At 46.0% G+C, this 17,395-nt stretch overlaps 1 protein-coding gene across 3 annotated transcripts in view; it reads right to left on the minus strand.

Moving 5' to 3' along the window:
* Positions 1-17,395, minus strand: part of DGKH (diacylglycerol kinase eta) — a 1,951,678-nt gene that overhangs the window by 942,347 nt on the left and 991,936 nt on the right. For all 3 annotated transcript variants that reach the window (XM_069640477.1, XM_069640476.1, XM_069640478.1), the window contains one exon: positions 7,015-7,123. In XM_069640477.1, coding sequence (XP_069496578.1) covers positions 7,015-7,123 — 109 coding nt within the window. The remainder of the gene's footprint in view (positions 1-7,014; positions 7,124-17,395) is intronic.

The following is a 17,395-nucleotide window of genomic DNA, read 5'->3' on the forward strand; positions in this document are numbered from 1 at the left end:
TGCAGCGCAACCTCCCAAAACCTATGCCGACAGTCCACACAGCGGTCTTAAAATGGACAAATAAAAGTAGACTTCCAGAATCCTGATCAGAGTCTGGTCACCACATGACTGACACAGGGCATGTGCAAGGTTGTCATTATGATGTTGCATGCCTTTATGAAGGCTTTGAACCTGAAAAAGGATATTAAGGCAAAGGTCCTTGACCTTCCCCTCCAATAGGAAGACATTAATCCCTCAAAACAGTGAGGTCATGCAACAAAGCAAATTAGGTATACAAATTCATTCCAGGTCCTTGTCCTCCATATCTTCAGCATCAAACATGTATGCATCTTCCTCCATTTTTGCAGGCTTTGAAGGCAGCACAGCAAACCTACATTTACAGTCCCACAAACAAAAACAGGGTTCCGACCAGGAACAAGCTGGCTGCATATGCGTTAGATGACCAGGCTAAAACTGGCCTGACACCCTCTCTCTCATTGATTGTTTCCAAGCTCCTCATAATGTTTAACAACATTTCCTCACCAATAGGGGGTCTGCTAAGCCAGTGTAACATCAATAGTGAGTATTTACAAAGCAACAGAGGTTGTTGGATGGAAAAAGGGGCTACAATTCTGTCCACTACACTGGTGTTGCATCCATGCCACCACCAAAGAGAAAGCCCCAAAATCCTCTTGGAGATACCAAAACTGTTTATCTTTGGATAGCATGGAGGATGTCCCTGAACAACAATACCGATTATTTTATTCCCAGACACTCTGTGATCCCAAAGAATATGGCTAAACAGGACCCATTCTGGCAACCTTGCATGTTTTAACAATTCTGGACTGACTAGAGTCCATTTAATAGGGGGTGTCTGGTTGGCGTCTCTTAATTTAAAGATGTATAGTTTCACATTCCCATCAGGGAAGCTCAGCAAATGTAAGTGGGTTTCCAGCTGTAGCTTGACATTATCAGTACAAATGCTGATCCTTTGGGCTAGAATATTTTGATAAATGTACTATACAAATAACTAAATAAATAATGAAGATGCCCAGAGGGTATTATTTATTAAGGTTCTTACAGTGGTTGTGGCTCATCTCAAACCGGTAACAACGCTGAGAAGATGTGCCATAGTCTGTTCAAGCTAGGTTTCTAAGTGAATCAATTGTAGTTACTCTTGTCTCCGGTAAAAGAGATTTAGGTCCATCGGGACAATCCTTGACAATTTGCGAGGGATGGCTTTTCCTCCCCAAGAGAAGATTGACACAATCAAGACGACCATAAAGTACAGAACAAGTATTCAGGAAATCTGGTTTCAAAAAATTCTGGGCCTCATATGTTATTCTTTTTCTTACCTAAGGAGGTACCAGAAGAGCTTCCCTTAAACCCAGGTGTGGCCAAGGGGACTTCTCCAGAGCATCTTTTGAGTGAAATGTGCACGAAGGACACGTGAAAGAATGGAGGCATGGCTCACCTACCTTAAGGCCAACCGGGAATTCTCAAACACTTTCAATGCAACAGTGGGGCAAGCTCTGCCCAGTGAAAGCGATGCCTCAGAGTTAGTGACGTTCCCATTGTGCAAAGCTACTGAAACCACAGCTGATTCAGTTCACAAATTGCCTTGTACAACCACAGAATATTTCTTGGAAGGCTTCTATTTTTGTATCCACATTTTTAACCAATGTCGGCTCCAAAAAGGCTTTTTCCATAGAACTGCAGAATATTCCAGCACTGAGGCCTCCAGGAGGAATACAGGTGGAAGACCAATTTGATTTAATGTTTGTAAAATGTACTGAACCCGAAGGTGTTTACGGATGTGGGGTTTGGGGAGGAGGTCAAAAGCTCACAAGGCTTTTATCTAGACAGCTCTGAACTGCCTGTTAGGCGGGAGAGGATGATACTCTGCCTGAGAGAAGGCGGCATTCCCTATATAGGTACTCACATACACATTTGGCATATCCAAGGATATCAACTCCTGAGGCTCAACCGTGGCAGGAAGGGCTATTCCCACATTTCTCTGCCGCAAAAAAGGCCCAGGAACCGGTCAGACTTTAACCGGGAGGATTTCAACGCATTATCAGCCCCTCCTTCAATGAACAGTGGAAGGCAACATGAGAGCAGGAGGAGACCACCAACTGAGGCGGAAGACTTGAGGAGAACTCAGAAAAAACAAGGGCAAAAGCACCGGCAGCTGCTCCTGAATATTAAAAATTGCCATCATCAGATGCTGAATGCTACTAAAAATATGTTGGTACCATGGGTTTAGGAGGAGGCAGCTGAAGAATTGGCTATTAAGTCTACATACGAGTTGTCTGGGGAGTCTCTGGGGGGTGAATCCAACCCTTCATCAGTGAATCGCACCCCCTGAATCTTCCAGACACTCAATTATGTGAGAGAAACCTCCTCCAGCACTGGAGCCTGTATTGGGTAGAAGGTATGAACTTTCTTGGACTTGTGCCTTTCCCTTGTGGTGCCTCTTCAGAGACAAGGTATCAGGTACTGGAGAGTCAGGCTTGGTACGCTTGGAGTCATGCTTCCTCTTGCGTCTCCTCCGATGCTGATCAGCAAGCAAGGGTCCCTGATGATGGGACCCAAGTTAACTTCCATGCCACCAGAGTCTCTCTTGAACCAAGTTAATGGAGTAAGCAGTGCTCAACCTTCAAAGGCTGGACCTAGGGTACTACCTCCCTCTGCCAATTTGGGGGATTCCGATGAAGCCTGATCAGTCCCAGGGTTAATGTGACCTGCAGTGTGGAGCCAAGGTCTTTATGTACCTTTCATTACCATAATAGCCTTGCCCAGCTAGGAAAAGGGCCCTGGCCTCGACGGCCTGTTGGTGGCTACAATGCGCTTATTGCTGGGCCCAGAGATTAGCTGTGCACTGGAAGGACCATAGCAAACAGCTTCTGAAGGTCCCCAGGAGGTGGTCAAAAAGCGAGCGAAACTTCCTGCGTGGACCTAAAAGAATCTTCCCCAATCTATTATGGCACAGACACCATTTGGTCTATGTCCACAGGGCAGAGGTCAAGGTGAGCTCGACAATGGATTCCCTGGCCATGTTGAAGTCGGCACTAGTGGTACTTGGGTGCAAATCCAACACAGAAGACACCCGATGCAGGTTTCAAAGACATATGATGGATACAGGCCTTGTGATGATCTGCAGCCAAGAAAGAGCATTTTCACTATATCCGAGCTTTAAACCCTGTGACGTACAACATGGGTCCCTGGTGATGAAGAGGAATTTCCATTTTTCTAATTCCTACCCCGCCCTCCCACTTTTCAAGTTCACCATGACCCCATCTTTGCATCTCATGGTAATGCTTCACTAGTAACTGCCTGTCCTATTCCTTCCTCGATTCATGTTCTTTCCCCTCTCGTATTGCTCCAGAGCCTCCCCTACATGTTCAACCACATTCTTTCGTCATAACCGTTGCACTTTTGACTATCTTTCTCTTGAATTTTCTGACTTCCTTTTGCTTCACACTCTAGGTTTACATCTTCAGATATAGACAGAACTGCTTCAGTTTTTTTGCTCTCTATTAGTTCAAATCTGTACCCTTTACTCAATAGATCATGGTCTTCTCGTAAGTCTCCACAACCTTGGCTTACCCCTGACCTTTTGATCCTTCAGACTTTAAGATGGACCAAATAAGCATGGAAGAAGTTCAATCAATTAATTTGTTTTTCTTTCTTCTCTTCATCCTACCAAATGACCAGCCTCTCTTTCCTGCATAAAAACATTTAGAATAATCTTGTCATGACTATTGCCCCCGCCCCCACATGCGTAGTCTTTTTCACATAGTAATTTAATACTTATCTTCATCTGCTTCCAATTTCACCACTTATTTCTCAAGAGATTGAGACTCTCCCCTCCTGTTTCGTTTCTACATCTGTTCATATTTCTGTAGACTATCTTTCTCATTCTCACAGTTGACCCTTTTCTTATTTTCTTCCAGTCTGAGATACTGACATGACCATCTTAGACACGCTCATCCTATGGTAGCCGTTTTGATTCTCTTCCTTCCGCTCTTACCCCTAACTGCATACCTTTTTTAGTTCCATAGCTTAATACTTTGGGTAAAGTTTCTCTTCAATCTGACATTTTACCTTCTAGTTATAAACATGCCACTATTCTTCAAATTCTATAAAAGGACTTCTTTTGATGCTCCAACATTTCTCTTCTACCTTTTCTTTCGGAAATTCTATAACAAGTAGTTTATTCGCAAGTGTCTTCTTATCTTGATCTACATTCCTTTCTTCCTGCTGTTCAATCAAGATTTCATCCTTTATATTCCACTGAAAAGGTTCAACACGTGGCTAATGCTCTTCTTTCAACTTGTCACGCCAAGCAGTCATCTCTCCTGGTGCTAGTACATCCTTCAGATGCTTTCAACATGGTGAATCACTATTCTTCTGCCTACACTATCCACATTTGGGCTTTGATTGTGAACACTATTCTTCTTATCTTTCTAATCAAACCTATTCAGTGTCCTGGGGTGAGTAGCCTTCTTCCACTTATTCTTTTGTTTTGAGTCCTTCAGGACTCTGTGTTTGCCCCCTACTTGTTTCTATTAATACATCAACTCTTTCTGAAATTATTTCTATTTTTAATTTGTCATGTCACTTTTATGCAGAAGATTCAAATCTTTTGTCTTTTTCACTTTTACTGACTACCTTCATTCTACTCTGTCATTCTATCTTCTAACTATCCAGAATTAGATGCTTGCTCACTATTTACATCACAATTTATCTTAAACCAAAATTCTGTGATTACCTACTTCTACTCCATCTTTGCTTTCTACCTCGGCTTTCATGGTTAACACTGTTCTTCACTAAATTTCTTATCTTTCTGATCAAACCTATTCAGTTTCCTTATCATTTGTCACATTCGTTTTTAAGTTGAGGGTCGTATATGACCCTGCTCTTTCATTCTCTATTCATATTTCACACACTGCTCAGTCAGACCTTTCTTGAAAGGTAATATCTCCACAATGAGCCCTTTTCTCATTGTTCATGCTATTAAACCTTTATTTCTACTCTTATGTTTTCACTTCTTGATTACTGTCCTGCTCTTTTGGTTGGTCTGCCAACATACAACCTATTCTAGCTCTTCTAATACATTTTGGTTACCCCTGGGATCATCTATATCTTCTTCTCTAGCTTCTCTTTGCTGGTTACCTTTCTATCATTTTCTCCCATCTCATTTTCTTTATTCCACTATTTTTGTCTTACTGTCCCTTGTCCTCCTCCTTCTCAGTGTAATTTCAGCTCTTTTCTTCTATTAGCTTAAAAACATTGGAACTCGTTACCGTTACAAGTGAGAGCCGCTAGTTCTCTGGCTACATTTTGTTTTGTACTCGCAGAACAATTTCTTTTCTGTACGTTGCCTTATTGACAAATGTTTATTGAACGCATATGGTAAACCTTTATTATCCCATCCTTCACAGATATACAGTTTCTGAATGCACAGTTCTTTGGCAAAAGTGCTTCATACACTAAAAATGTAAATTATATTAGATGAATAAAATGTTTTATCAAAAAGTTTGTTAAATCTTCTTTCGTATTTGAAATAAAGGAGAGCCAAGTCTCAAGTGAGAGACAAAAAGGAAAAGAAAAGTATGAAGTTAGACCTGCTCCACGAGGTGACTGCTTTGTGGAAAAAGAGAAACTGGCAGTTGGGATCTGGGAATTGTTTAAATAGGGGAGCATAAGTACTATGGTACACAATGGTGAGTTGGCGTAGCAGGATCCTTTATTATCAATGGTACTGCTGCTTTAATGCAGGAGTCGTAGAGCAATTTTCTGTCCTGACTTCTGCAGGGGCAGGCATTTCCCAGCACACTGGGAAAGGAGGCAGAACTTAATAGACAAAAGGTGAACTTGTATTTACAAGTTGGCACCTACCGCATCGCTTTCTTCGTTCACGGTTTCTTTGTTCTGCTATGTTTTCATAAACTTTTTCTTTTAGCAGTGAGAGGGAAATGTGGAAAGGACCAGACAAGTGGAAAAATATGAAACTCACCAAATGTCAATTTTAATAAAGGGCGTGATTCCAGTTAGTAAACTGCCAGCATTCAAGATAAAAGGGCACACATGAATATTCCTGAAGGTACAGAAGTTCAACCATCCACAACCAATGGTTTCTACAATTCTCAATGACCGATTACAATCAAAATGCACTTGTGGCATTGACTTTTTATCCTTTCCTTGGGTATCATATTCTTGCGGTGAGGTCCTATATCTTTCTGTCCCAGCTATAGTCCATTCTATTTAGAAGAACAAAAAAGGTGTCGACCGTGTTTCCACACCTGTCCTTTACTGATAAAAAGTATGCTATTAGGGGATCAAAGCACAGAGTGGGTTTTTGGAAGCAACACAAAAATAGGAGGTGGGGAGAATGTTGTCATCAGAAGAGTAAAACGTGTATTTGCTAATTTTGGCAAGAGATTATTCATTCTGTAGCAGTTTGTCCTGCAACCATCTAGAAGCTCTATGTACAGTGAGGAAGGAAAACAGTTACCCGGCAGCACTCACTTCTCACCCTATAAATAAAATGTGAATCTAGTCACCTGCTCCCCTCACCCCTGTCAATATACTTCTCCCCAGCTGGTTAGTCAGCCAAGAACAGCTGTTTAATCTAGTGGGTGCTCAATCGTAAGTGATTTACACATTCTCTGCATTCGTTCACACAGCAGACTCAGAAGTATAACATTTCAATTACAGCTGGCTGTGGTGACACCCATTCACCAGCAACTCACACGGAGTATCCTTAACATTACTTTAATAAACTCCAACTACTACCACCTACACACTCCCCTCACTCCCCCCCAGAAAACACTCAGTGGTGCAGAGTACCATTAAGTTGGGTAACGCTAAACATCTGTTTTCTGTGAACAGCGCCAAGATGCCCCTCTGTGGGTGAACGTGCGCTCTACAAATATAACTTATGTAATGCCACAAAAGCTGCAAATAAATGTGTATTATATATATTCTATAAGATAAACTTGAAAAGGAATATTTGGTATGTAAACTTGCCTGTTTGTGCAAACTGAGTTTATCGATTTCAGACAAAACCCAGCCAACACTTCCATCTCCTCCACAAACGAGAATTCGGAAGTTGTCAAACTTCTGAAAAAGCCGTAAACTGAAAAACACAAAGAAATCCTCCATGTAAAAGAAAAGTATATTTCTGTTTCTTACTCAAGAATACCCAACTGACATTACAAAGTTAAAAAAAATACAATAAAAAATAATGACAGTGACAAATATGAGAGCACATGCAAAAGTACAAATTGGAAAAGAAAATGTTAGTTACTTTTCCACTGAAGTATAAAGAACAAAGAGGGTCAGTGCCCACTGGAAAATTGGCTTGTACACACATTTCACACTCCGATGTATTTATTTTTATTCATTTATTGAAGATTTGTATGGCGCTTATTCATCAAATATTTCTAGGCGCCACAAGACAAGAAAGGGTTCAGGGGGCATGGGATAACAAGAGAAACAGTAACAAGAACAAAGACTGTTATATTGGTCTTGTGACAATCATACCGTGCAAGTCTTTGAACAAGGTGATAAGTGCAAGGGAGTAGGTGGTAGAGGGAGAAGTGCAAGAGTGAGGGGACCCCACGAGAGGCAGGCAAGTGCTGTTAGGCCAAGGCAGCAAGCACCAGGGGAAAGAGGGAGGAGGGGAGGAAAAGTGCATTGGCCAAGAGGAGTGCATTGGGAAAGTTGGGGAAAGGGAGCCCGAGGGTAAGTGCTGGTGAAGGATACTGGGAAAGACTGGGGGTGGCCTGATCCCTGTATAACTCTGAAAAGACCAGGCCCCAGTCACAGCGGCAGGTGAAGAGCTTAGCAGGGGAGTGTCAGAGGTAAGGAAGCAGAGAAAGGAAGGTCTTGAGAAGCTTCCGGAATTTAAGAAGATCCAGCTCAAGTCTGAGGGGGAGAGGAAGGCTGTTCCAGAAGGAGGCACCAGCAGAGGAGAGGGATCTACCATCCACTCTCTGCTTGGAGAAACATTTCACATGCAGAGAATTGGAGCCAGAAGACTGAAGGAATCTGGCTAGGCTAGACGGTATTTAAGGAGGGAGAGCTGGATGTAGAGAGGTCCTAGTCCTCAGACAGGCTTTGTGGATGATGCAAAGGCTTTTGAACTTGATCCTTGCAGTCACCGAGAGCCAGTGTAGAGACTTTAGGGCTGGAGAGATGCGGCCCCTGGGCTTGAGGCCAAGGATAATTCTTGCAATCATATTCCAGATTAGTTGGAGTGGGTGAAGGGAGGAAAGAGGAAGGTTGAAGAAGAGGCTGTTGCATTAGTCAAGCCTAGAGAGAACGAGGGCTCTGGAGACATTGAGCTTCTGCGGGAAGGTGAGGAAAGGTAGAATGCCCCTGAGGAGATGAAGCAGAAAATTGGACTTCTTGGCAAGGTCAGTGTGGAGAGAAAGAGCGAGAGAGGAGTCAAAGATAATCCAAGGTTTTTTGCCGCACAAGTGGGTGAGGGCAGGGGGCCCAAGGAGTCTTATTAATCACTGTGGGATGGAAAAATGGTCTTAACTGAGGGGGACTCTATATAAAAGTTACGTTGGGAATGAAGCTCTACATTGCCTTTGAAACTAGGCTTCATTCTTTTGTTGATTATGGCTAGGCCTCCATTTTGAAAGCTAGGTACCACACAAGCCACTACACTTCTTATAACTTGGTGCCACCGAATGAACTCTTCAAGCCATTATTTCTGCTGGGTAGAAGCACAGACCTAATCACCTGGTACTGTGCCAGCAAGCTCCCTTGTGAAAAAAGCATGGAGTATCACCCTGCTCGCTTCACCCAATGACAGCATATTTACTATTACAACCATCAGAGGAGCTGCCTCTGATAGCAAATTCAAAATATCCCTTTCTTCCTTTGTGCGATGTAATCACATTTAACCTGACATTTCAACAAGGCTTACTGACATTTTGGCAGAGCTATGAGTGTGAACAGGGGGAAGGATACTGGTTACGAACCACACATCACGAAAGGCCATGCAGATCTGGATCCACAATTTTATTTCATTCCCCATGCCCACACAACTACCTTTTCAAAGGACCAGGTTGAACAACCCAAAGGAATTGACACAAGCCCTCGATGGATAAGAATCAGGCCTCACAGCATGATTTTTCGGGGCTAACACCCTAGTTTGTGGTAGGCCAATGTCAGTTGGGATTTCGTCCAAGGTCTCTTTAAACTCTGTGACCATGTGCAAAATGGTCAATTGATGGGCACACAAGCTTCAACTTGAGGGATTCTCTTATGTTTTGTGGGCGTTGAAAAGTGTCCCAGAGCCGGAAAGCTACAGTGGCTATCTGATGAGGTTGCACTTTTACTCAGATCAATGGAAGAGGTTGCTCACTGGCAAAATCATAGCTCTCTAAAATGTGTATACCTTTAGGGTTATTTGGAGAGCAATACCATTAAATGATAATATTCTGCACAGTTCTTGTCCAGCAACAACACAGTTGCAACAAAACCTCCTGATCCCAGAGTACTTTGCAAAGGTGATGGGACGATTTGGCCTGGTTGGTCAACCATGGAGGGAGTGGGAGCACTGATTTTATTAGATCTATTTCCTGCATTTGACACAGTCAACCACTTTCTCCTTTCGAACGGCTTGGTCACATCAAGACTTTCGGGTCACGTATTATCTTGGTCTGCCTCCTTCCTGGCTGACTGGGGTCTGTTTTCTTCTCTCCCTCCTGTTCACTCATCTTCTCATTCTTTCTCTTGAGGGGTTCCCAGGGTTCTGCCTAGTCTCCAATACAATTTAATATCTACACACAGCCGCTTGTCCACTTCATCCACTCTCACGGCTGACGTTGTTACTCCTATGCCGGCGACACTCAGATCATTTTTCAGCTCAATTTTTCTCAGTCTGGGGTGTTGTCACGCTTTAGGGAGTGCTTGATGGCGGTGGGTTGTTGGATGAGTGGCAACTGTCTCAAGCTTAATGGAGTCAGGACAGAGTTCCTAGTGGATGCCCCCCCCTTCTGTTTCTGTGTCCTCCGTCTGAACTCCTTTTTGGAGGTCTGCTATAGGGGTCTCTTATAATAAGATAAGAATTTGGGCTTCAAGATTACTGCTTCACTTTCCATGGAAGATCAGGTCAGTAGCATCTACCAGGCTGGCCACTTCCATCTTAAAGTTCTTTGCAAAGTGCTTCCTTATCTCTCAGCACATCTTGCGGTCCTGTTTGTCGCTTCTCTCATTTTGAATCCGTTCGACTACTGCAACTCGCTCTTTTTGGCTCAACCTCTTTTTCTTATGAGTCGGCTACAGCTTCTTCAAAACTCGGCAGCACAAGTCGCAACAGGGTCTTCTTATGGTTCTCATATCTCCCCGGTGCTCTGTTTCCTCCACTGGCTCCCAGTTGTGAGGAGGGTTAAGTTTAAGTCCTTTTGTTTAGTGCACCGTGCTTTCTATGGCCAGGGGGCAGAATACTTCCGGGGTAAGGTTTATACCCTGTATCCCTAGGCACTCCCTTCGATCACAGGATGCCTGCTTGATTGTTGTTCCTCGATTTTGCCTCTCTAGGATCGGAGGTCGAGCCTTTTCAATCGCTGCAGCTAGACTGTGGAATAATTAATACTACAAAGGTCTGGGGAATATTCAGCTCAATCGCAAAGGGAAATGGGGAATACTGTGTCTCACGAAATGGTGCCTCATCCTCGCCCCCCAAATCTCCTCCACACAGATGATCCTCCCTCGCATATCCACCCCCAGGGTCAGGATCCAAAAAGCAATGTTTTTCCCTGCCTCCCTGGGAGGAGGATATATTGGGGAAAGAAGTGAGGATGACCTCAGATTCCTCACACACTTCACAAAGCGTCAGTGCTTCTGTAGTTATATGATATAAGTGATAAGTTGTTTATAATGTGCCTGTAAGTGTTTCTAGGCACGACAAGGAAGGGAAGACAGAAGGAGAATAAAACAACAATCTTACTAGGCCTTGTGTCATTCAGATCGTGCAGGAGGAGGGGGAGAAGTGCCAGAAGGGGAGCAGGGAGAGGAGAGTTCAATGGAATGCGTAAGTGCTGCCAAGGAGGTGGCTCATAAGTGCAGGGAGTCAGGGAACTGTAGGGTTGCAGATACAGTCCCTAAGTGGTTGGGAGGTTCGGAGGCAGTGCAAGGGTAACTGGTCGTGCAGGAGCCTGGTCCCGTAAATTCAGTGGGTGCCCAGGTAACCAGATTGCGCAGCAGACAGGTGCATCAGCAAGGGAGAGGGAAAGCGGAAGCGAAAAGGAGGGTCTTGTGTTGCTTCCGCAGCCTTAAGTGGTCCTGCTCAAGTCTGAGAGAGGCAGGGAGGCTGTTGCAGAGGGAGGCCCCAGCCAAGGATCTACCCCCCCAAGCTCTGTCTGAAGAAGTGTCTAACCCTCAGAGAGTTGGCGGTGGATGAGCGGAGGGCTCGAGAAGGAAGATGCTTAGGAAGATACATTTGGATGTAGTGTGATATCTGGCCCCGTAAAGCCTTGTGGACAATGTAGAGGGTCTTGAGATTGATCCTTACAGCCACAGGGATCCAGTGGAGAGCTTTCAAGGCTGGAGAGATACGATCCATGGGCTTGAGGCCAAGGACAAGTCTTGCAGTCCTGTTCTGGATTATTTGTAAAGGGCAAAGAGTAGAGGCATGCAGATTTATGAAGAGGCTGTTGCAGTAGTCCAGCCTAGAAGGAACCAGGGCTCTGGAGACAGTGAGCTTCTGGGGAAAAGTGAGAAAAGTAAGAAAACTATGTTGTGGTGCAGCTGATAGTGTGACTTCTTACAGACATCAGAGATGTGAGGAGAGAAGAAGAGGGTGGAGTCGAAGAGGACACCAAGGTTCTTAGCCTCACAGGAAGGTGCAGGTAGAGGGCACAGGGTGGGTGGCTAGAGAGAGAGAGGGAAGGTGGGCTCAGGTGTCCCAATGAGGAGGATCTCAGTCTTACTGGCATTAAGGCAGAGATCGTTGGAGGCACACAATTTCTGAATTGCAATCAGGTATGAGAGAAGGAGCAGAAGAGGCTGAGGGTAGTCTGAAGGAGAGCTGAGTGGCATCTGCATAACACTGAAAGTTAGAGATGCAGTGGGTCAGAGGTGCTAGGTAGTGGTTAAAGAGCCAGGGAGAGAGGTTAGACCCCTCAGGAACACCACACCTAGAGAGAGATAGAAGAGACAAAGGACCCAAGTTGGACTTGGGAGGGTAAATCTGAGAGAAAGGAGGTCAACCAGGCTGGCGCCTGACCAGTGATACCCAGGTTGTCACAGAGACGATTGAGCAGGATGGCGTGGTTGACCATGTCGAATGCAGAGGATAGATCAAGGAGAATGAGGACAGAAGGAAGGTTAGAGTCTAAATCAGAGAGCAAGTCTTCACGGGTGTTCAGGAGAGCAGCTTCTCTGCTTCTGGCTGCTCTGGAGCCAGACTGGTGGTCATGAAGACCACCAGCAGATTCAGTATGTAGATTAAGCTGGGAGATGGACAGCGTTTCCAGGAGTTTACCCAGGAAAGGAGTGATGGCGATTGTGCAGTAGTTTTCTGGAGAGGAAGGATCGGCAGAAGGCTTCCTAAGGAGTGGGTGCACAAGGGAGTGCTTAAATGGGAGGGGAAGGTTGCAAAAATTGGCCAAGGCAGGAGCAAGGGTATTGATGTGGTCCTTAATAGTTCTGGAGGAGTAGGGGAGTACCTGCTTTTACAAAACCTTCATAGATTGGCCTTGTCTAGAAACATCATCGGGAGTAAACAGGGAGAAGGAGGAGAAAGGAAGAGGAGATACGGCCAGAGAGGCACCTGGAGTGGTAGAGGGAGAGGAAGAGGCGGTCGAGGAGGAGGAGAAAGTAGACAGGATGTCCTGAGTTTTAGTGGTGAAATGAGATGCCAGAGCCTTGCAAAGTGCCTGGGAGGGAATAGGAGAGGTGGAGACGGCAGCAGGATTGGCCAGCTCCTTGCAGATCTTGAAAAGTTCGGCAGAGTTGTTAGAGGCCATAGAGATGCGTGCTTGGATGTAGGCTGTCTTTTTAGTAAGGACAGAGAGTCTGTACTGCCTTCAGAGCAGGTGGCAGGCCAGTTTGTCAGAGGATGAGCCTGATGCCCTCCAATTTTTCTCGGCCACCCCACACTTGCACTTAAGGGCGGCGAGGTCGGAGTCGTAACCAAGAGTTGCACTTCGATGCAGGCTTCAAACGGATCCTCATGACAGGGGCAAGGACATCCAGAGTATTAGAGATTGAGAGATGAACGTTGGAAATGGCTGTGTCAGAGTGTGAGTCAGCCGCAAGTGTAGGAGGAGAGAAAGTAGCGGCAAAAGCCTCCACTGACATGATTCATGGGCCGGATGACAGAGAAGGTGGGTGGCAGTGCTGGGGTCGACTTAACCTGAGGAGCAGAGAGCGACATGTGAGAGGAGAGTTGAAAGTGGTCAGTCCAAGATAGAGGAGTGGTGGGAGGGTTGGAGAAGCAGATGTCTGATGAGATCAGAACATCCAGGGTGTGCCCTGCAGAGTGAGTCGGGACAGAGGGAAGAATAGCAAAAGAAAGTCGCAGAGGTTGTGAAAGAGCCCAGAGGAGGGGCTAGAAGCACCCAAGTGGATGTTGAGGTCTCAGAGGAGGTGAAGTTGAGAGGTAGAGGCAAGGAGGGAGGAGGAGAGGTCAGCTCACTCGGAGAGGAAGAGGGCGACCTGGTCAGGCGGCCTGTAGATGATGGCCACAGTGAGAGAGGGGCCAGGAGAGATAGAGAGCCTGCAGACCAGGCATTTAAAAGGAGGAGTAGGCCTGCAAAGGAATGACAGAAGCAGGGATCTACTCCTGAAAGATCAGGGCAACTCCACCACCAGGACGGTTGGTTCTGGGTTCTGAGAGGATTTTGTAGCCATCAGGGAGGAGCGTCAAAACTTGTGACAGAGCTAGCCGTGAACCAAGTCTCAGTGAGATCAAGTGCATCCAGATCAAGCTCTTCGAGGTGATGGTAGATGTCTGAGGAGTGTTTGACAGCAGAGAGAGAGAGTTAAGAGTGCGACGTAGAGCAGATTGCTACTTTTGCAAGACTTCCGTTGAGTGGTACACCCTGTGCAAGTGTTATAGGTGCTTGAGAATGGCCAGGAGGACGGGGGAGATGGCAGGGTAGTTGGAGAAGAAGAGAGTGCAAAAGAGAGGTGGCAGAGGAAGGAGGCGGAGGAGCCAGAGATGAGTACGTAGGAGTAGCAGGAAAGTAGATGAGACACAGGAAGCGTCTATCGAAAAAGGAGGAAATTGGCCCGAGGGCCCTGGACCAAGACGGTGCCATCTAAGTAAACATTAATGATGGTCTTGGAGAAGTGGAAGGGGGCCAGGAGGGCCTCCCACCGGGTGCCACAATTAATGAGAGAGGACGAAAAAGGATAGAGAACAGCGACCATGTGGGGGGTCCAAAGGCCTGGAGAGGGAACAACAGAGGATGTCGGTGAGGGTCTATCTGGAGGAAGCAGTATCAGCAATAGGGAGGCCTGGTTTGGAGACCAGGATATCCCTTTTGAGCTTCTTAATACCAGAGTTAGTGAGAGGGATAGGATAGTCAATAGAATCGCAGTTAGACAAGATAGGGGAGACCGAGTACCAGTGTACAGAGTCTCGGGAGGATAGCTCAGCGGCAATGTGCTCACCTTGGAAGCAATACAACACAAAGTAACACAGGTTCAATCCCCGGGTCCACGCTTAGTAACCTCTGGGTATTAAGCATGTTATAAATAACCTATCATATCATAGAGGGTGCGGGCGGAGAGTAAGGGGGGGGGGGGGGGTAGCCCAGGCAGCAGGGATTACAGAGGTCACACACTAGGGGTAATCAAGGAGGGAGGCTCAAGACAGGTCATGCACAATAGAGGGGGCAAAAAGTAAGTACACCACAGAACAAGAACACTGGAACCTTGGGGGGGGCCATAGAGGAGTGAGTGGTGAAAACAGAGCAAGCAATTATTGTACACTACAATAGTACTTAAGGGCGTGAGAATGCAAGTACAAAACAGAATATGCAAAAACGCTAATCTTAGGGGACCTGGAGGGGAAGAAGAGAGGCACACAATGCAGACAAGTATACAATACAATGGTCACACTACAGAAAAAAATACGCACACACTATCAATCCAAGGAGACCTGGAAGAAGAAATGCAAGCGATGCAACAGATTGACAATACAGTAGTCACAGTACGATAGGGTGTGGAATGCAGAGACACAAGCAGGGACAATATACTTGTCACGGCAAAGGGAGCCTGAAGAGGAAGGAGAGGAGGGAAGCAGACCTTGGTTGCGTGGGGAGCAACACTGAGAAGGATGTGCTAGGACAGGGGGCAGGGGCAAGTTGCGTGGAGAGTACGCTAGAAGGATGCACTAGGCTGGGGGAGCGGGGACAAGATGCGAAGGGATCACACGTGGCACGCGCGCAAGGCCAGCAGGAGAGGGGAAAGTTGCTTGGGGACGCACGTGGCACGCAAGACAGCCTAAGTTGCGAACGAACACAAGCTGGCAAAGGGAGAATGGATGTATGCACAGGCGGGGGAAGCAGGGCCTAAATTGTAGGTAACACAAGCAGGGAAAGGGACAGGGGACAAACAGGCAGGTGGGGGGAGGCAGGGCATAAGTTGTTAGGGGGACGCACGAGGGTCAGGAGGGAATGGGACAGACACGCAAGGTCAGGGAGTTGCATGGAGTGCAACAATACTACTCTCCCTCCCGCTCCTTCTTACCTTACGGACGCAGATGAAGGGAGAAATTGTCCGCGCTCGCAGTCTGCGATGCTATCCCTTTGCTGCCAAACTGCTGCATCGCACAACACCATGACCATGTCCTGCTAGGGCTTTGCTGCAGGGGGTCTGTTCCTCAGTTCTTAAAGGCTTGATAGCATGGAGAGTTGCGCTGTGTGCTACTTGTCATCAGGCAGCGCCTCAAGCGTACCTGCGTTGCACAACACAGCCGCCTTGTACTGCAAGGGCTTTGCCGCAGAGGGTCCAATCTTCGGTTCTTAAAGGCCCGGGAGCGTGGAAAGTATTTCCTGCGTACCTGCGTCGCACAACACTGCAGCCTTGTCCTGCGAGGGCTTTAGAATCAATTTATAACAGTTTTTCATGGCTTCACAAAGTTCAGTATTCCGTGGCATTAAAGTTTTAGAAAAACTTCAGGATAGAAGAGATTCACTCTGGTGCCTCAATAAATTATACTCCTACTTCTGAATAACCTTTTCTAGAAGGTCAGCATTTTTGCCACCTTTGTTTCCCCACTGCATAAGTAACCAAACGCTGATATGGATAAAGTCTTATTCTACTTCTTCCTTGGTTTTGCCATTGTGGGTTTATCTGGTTCACAAAGTATGGATAACCAGCTTCACAACCCTTGGACCTCTAATTAGCCCCTTCACCTTTGGCAATATCTGTTGGACTTGAATTGCTTCGTTTTTGGTTCCTATTGGCTTGGGTAATAGTTGTATGTATTAGCTTTTACACTGGTTGTCCCTTCCGGATGCTGGATGCCCAACAAACTGACACGCTTAAGGTTAAAGTAATTTGGTTTGGATAAATAGTATTTTCGCTGCTTTTTGATAGTTCGGTATTCAAAATCACTTTCAATAACTCTTCCACTCACACGTGAGTGTAAATTCCTACCTTGAACATGCGAGCAGTCTCAGAGATCCAGGGTCACTGTCAGCTTGTGAGCTCACCAGGTAAGCCTTGTGCATTCGATACCCTTGCCGTTTGCAGGTCTTCTGCTTTCATGGCTCTTCGCGACCCGGCAAACAACCTCTCCTGGTCTGCTGCCAGCCGTGCCAGTGGTGACAGGAGCTTCCCTCGCTCCACAGGCTCTCTGGTGAACACCAGCCATTAGAGAAAGCCTCTTGGGAAGGAAAGCTTCCCTCGCTTTTACCTCCCGCTGCGCAGCCTCTGCACGTCAGGTCTTCAGAGGGCAAACTTCCCACTTGCACGCTTCCAGCTGCATGACCTCTGCACTTAAGACAACTGGAGGCACAGACCCTCTCAGGACCGGATACTGTCTTCAACTTAAAAGTGGTCCGGGGTCTTCTTATTTCTCCAGTTTCCACATCAGCTGCATACACAGACTGCAGCTCTCACTCTGTTTTCCACCTTCTGATGCCTGCACCTGAAGTGGCCTTTATAGCCTCTCAGTCTCCCTCAGGTGTGGGCCATTTCCATTAATGATTTCACCACTCCCGCAACATTGATTCCCTTTAACCCTCTTCCTCATGCAAGTATTTAGGGAATTATGAGACTTGTAGTCGCTAATGGCAAAGTTTGTTTTTCTGGTTTCTTCTCTTCACTCTTATTTCTGTTCCCCATAATATTTTCTAAAGAAATAGCATAAGGATCAGACACCAAAGAGGAATAAGGTTTCTTGTAGTTTAAACCGTTATTATTCAGAAACGTC

The sequence above is a fragment of the Ambystoma mexicanum genome, chromosome 7q (assembly GCF_040938575.1).
Source record: "Ambystoma mexicanum isolate Mex_15411 chromosome 7q, UKY_AmexF1_1, whole genome shotgun sequence".
NCBI classification, from domain to species: domain Eukaryota; kingdom Metazoa; phylum Chordata; class Amphibia; order Caudata; family Ambystomatidae; genus Ambystoma; species Ambystoma mexicanum.